Below are 3,653 nucleotides of genomic sequence, written 5' to 3' on the forward strand. Positions count from 1 at the left end.
GCTGGGGACGTCCTCCTCGTCACCCAACAGATGGTCTAAAGAAGCTCTCTCAACCGCTCCCAGCGGCTGAGAAGCCAAGGATCCATGTCTTATGGTCATGCAGATGAGCGAAGGTGGAGAGAGAAATGAGGCCCTGCTAACAGAACTAATGGTATTCCGTAGATGCTATTGAATAACAATGACCAGATATCAAAGGAAAAGAGCCAAGACTTAAATGCGCAGACGGACAATGATTATATTAATAGTAGTAATCCCAACAACCAGCCGATTTTTCTTCAATTTTGCCTTGCGAGTTGCGGCGGAACTGAGCACGAAATATTACGAACAGGCTGGTCTGCCGTAGTTACAGCCTTCTGCATGTTAGTGTGGGGGATGCAAGGGTGGTTGAGGGGTGGATTGCGCCGAACATCCGATTCGAACTTATGTCCATGTGGCTTCGAATGCCTTGCTTACTAGGTATTAGTAGGTATGATACCGAATAGCTTCTGTTGGGAACATACATACACATTTAAAATAGGCCTGTGGTGCATAAAGGCAACCTTTCTGCCCCAAATCATCACGAGCGTAGCTAGCACGTGATCTCTGTCTTGCTAGAGGATCACCTTCATAGGATTATTAATCAAATATTCTTAATCATGCGGAGGAAATAGTTGAATCGCTCGAAAAACAGCATCTTGGCGATCAATATATACTTCCTAATTATGAAATCAAATGATACCCTTTTCTCATCTGGTCGTCTGGTCGTACAGTGATGTTTGATCCTGATCTCGCGCCACCTAACCACCTTGCCTACAGCACTCACTCTCCGCCTTCCGGAAATCCTCCGCATCCACGCAACCCAGCTATGAACTCCGTCCCTACCGTTCCGCCTGTGAAGGAAGCGGAATTGAAGATGACGATCCGACTGCCCGTCGGAGATCCTACACTATGTCAATACCGCGCGATTAATTCGAATAATATGAACAAAACTCTGCCGTGATATACTGATTCTCCCTCCTATGCGCATTCTGCTTCCGGAAGGCCATCGTCTCGCTCTCCGTGCGACGGTTCAAATCCTGTAAGTCGAATGGAGTCTTAAACATGATCTCTCTAAGGATTTTCATAGGGGAGGCTACCACATAGGTTAGGCTAGGCGCGAACTCCCCATCGCACCGGTCACCAGGCTTCGTTCGGTCCAGAGATTCTCTTTCAATATAACACGGGTTCTCAACGCCATAGGAATCTCAGAATAGAGGTTTCCTGCCTCATTAGTCGGATCTTTTTCTGCCCTTGCCCCTCCTTCATGAATTGCTTGACACATCCACTGCCTCATCGTACGCAATAATTACGTATACTGAGGAGCGCTATAATAGCTCGAGTTTTTCTACAGCCTCGTTCCTCGACTCCAGGCTCTTACTGGTTGTATCATTTTTCAGCCTCGCCCTCAGGTTGACACACTTAGTCCCCCCTTGTCAGCCTTGCCGGTATTCCTATATAAACATTCCGTACATCCCAAATAACCCCCGATCTCTGGCAGCCTTTTCATCCTACCTATCCTCATCCTCGAATTCCACCCAGCTTATCTACGAATCTCTACCTACCAACACTCACCCTTCTCATATTCTCTAACCTTCCTTAGCCCTCTCAACAACCAACAAACTTACTTTCTACCAAAACCTCAGCACCTACCTACTTCTCTATAGTTACTTACAAAATACACTATGGACGTACGCCCTTTCCCTCCTTTCCTTTCACATCTCTCCACTATTTACCCCCATTCTTATACCTATCCATGCTTGCTCAACTCAACAATACTAACCTAGGCAACAGTTCCCGTCCGGCACCCGAGTGCGCTACGAAGACAAGTACTACATCGTCATTGGGGCTGCGGAACGAGGCAAGGTTCTGATCCAGAATGAGAATGACGCGGAGGATATACTGAGGGTTGATCCGGAGACTTTGAAGGAGGTTTAGGGATTTCATACCACCTTCTAGTTATTCTACTCCGTATCGCAGGGCCCATACGGCCTGCCGCTGTTTCTTGGGCTATATCTTGGTTTGCATGCGGCCCGTGCGCGTGGAAGACCAGGGGTCTGGGGTACTCTAGTGGGTGGGGTGGGGTACTGGGGTACTGGGGTACTGGGGTAAATGGTGGGGGGTCGATCTGATCTGGGCAGGCGAGTCAATAGTTTGTTTGTAGCACAAGGGGAACGCGTCTAATCATAACGAACAGTTCATCACTGGAAAGCGCTCGTCAAAACGAGTCGATAGATGTAAAATGATCGGGATCTGAGCCTGTTAGAGGGATGCAGCGATCGCGCACAGATTGGGCCGTCGGGATTCAATGGAGTATGCCAAGCATCGTGAACCAACCACCTCCCCAATCATGTTCACGTGGGGCGGGCCCATCGAGACCGTGGCGGGCTCCAGCCGCGAAGTTGGTCGTGGACTCGTAGCAAATCGATCCGCTTAGGGTTCGTGGAGGACCATCCCGCATCTGCAGCCTTCGGCGTCGCGATAACCACTGACGGTGAAATCCCGGGGCATATGCTCATTTGCTATGACCGGAGGGCCTTTGAGTGGAAAGCTTCTGGGAAGAAGGAGTATCAAAATGAGGACCGCTTATGAGCAGAAATACGGAGTGTTGATACGAGGAATGGCTTCTATGACCTGCAAAGAGGATGTCCAAGGCGCCGAAGTCAGCGTATCAGAACATGTTCATGCATTTCAACAGCAAGTCTCTAGAGTCACATGATATGTTCCGTAACGCTAGGGAAGCGACTTATCTCAGTTGGGACTCAGGCGGCAATGGTGCCCCCTGGCCATTATGGGGCTCCGCTATACCCAATGAAGCCCAGCCTCTTCTTTAGCACACGCCACTAAATATTGACCAATCATGCGCCTTGAAGGCAGAGGGCACCACTGCCGTCTGAGAGACTCCTGCATAGTTTGTGTGGATGTGTCGAGTATCAAATCATGATATAGGTGAGGGAACTCCCATCGCTAAGTGTGCTTGATCCGGAAAGGCTATCGCTAATCTGTTTTCAGAAATTGATCGTACGCGTTGACTTCTACATTTCATCAAGTTTTAGGACCAATCCAAACACTCTACATGTTATGGTTCTGATCCTGCGTGCCGAACTTCGTATCACGTGACTACGTCATTCCTCTCAAGCGATGTATATTCTAATTATCCGAAGTTCTCCCAGCCAAAGCACCTCCAAATCTTTGTGTTCTAATTTCCACTCTTCCCCCATAGATCCCTCCCTTTTGGCGTCAACTGTACATGAGTACGAAGACCAGCTCGTTTAGGTGTATTCGACCTATCTTGTCTGGTAATCTGCCCTTTCTCCTGGTTTCCCGATACCTCCCTAAGAGGCGTCCGACTTCTTGTGCGCATACCTGAAGAAGAATCTTGAGCAGCTCATTTGGCCGTTTGGCTGCGCGGCCAAATGTTAACAGGTATAGGAGTTTTAATATCTGAGGGGATTATAGTCGAATCATCTGTACCAGAATCTAACTTAACGCTAATTTGTGATACGAACGATAACTCCTCTCCCACGACAAACGAGCTTCCTAATTCCTGCGACCCTTCCGATGCCTCCGACTGTGATGAAAACGAGGGCCAATGGCAGGGTTTGAATGTTTCCCGATACTCATTAAGCTGCTGCGCA

General features: G+C 48.6%; 1 protein-coding gene across 1 annotated transcript; it reads left to right on the top strand.

Moving 5' to 3' along the window:
* Positions 1-1,700: 1,700 nt before the first annotated feature.
* P152DRAFT_477726 (uncharacterized protein) lies at positions 1,701-1,953 on the top strand (the record flags this gene model as incomplete). Its single annotated transcript, XM_033681605.1, has 2 exons — positions 1,701-1,706; positions 1,810-1,953. The coding sequence occupies 2 exons, from the start codon at positions 1,701-1,703 to the stop codon at positions 1,951-1,953; spliced, it is 150 nt and encodes a 49-aa protein (XP_033529617.1).
* Between the last annotated feature and the right edge of the window lie 1,700 nt (positions 1,954-3,653).

This window comes from Eremomyces bilateralis, assembly GCF_010015585.1.
Source record: "Eremomyces bilateralis CBS 781.70 unplaced genomic scaffold P152scaffold_47, whole genome shotgun sequence".
Classification (NCBI taxonomy): Eukaryota; Fungi; Ascomycota; class Dothideomycetes; order Eremomycetales; family Eremomycetaceae; genus Eremomyces; species Eremomyces bilateralis.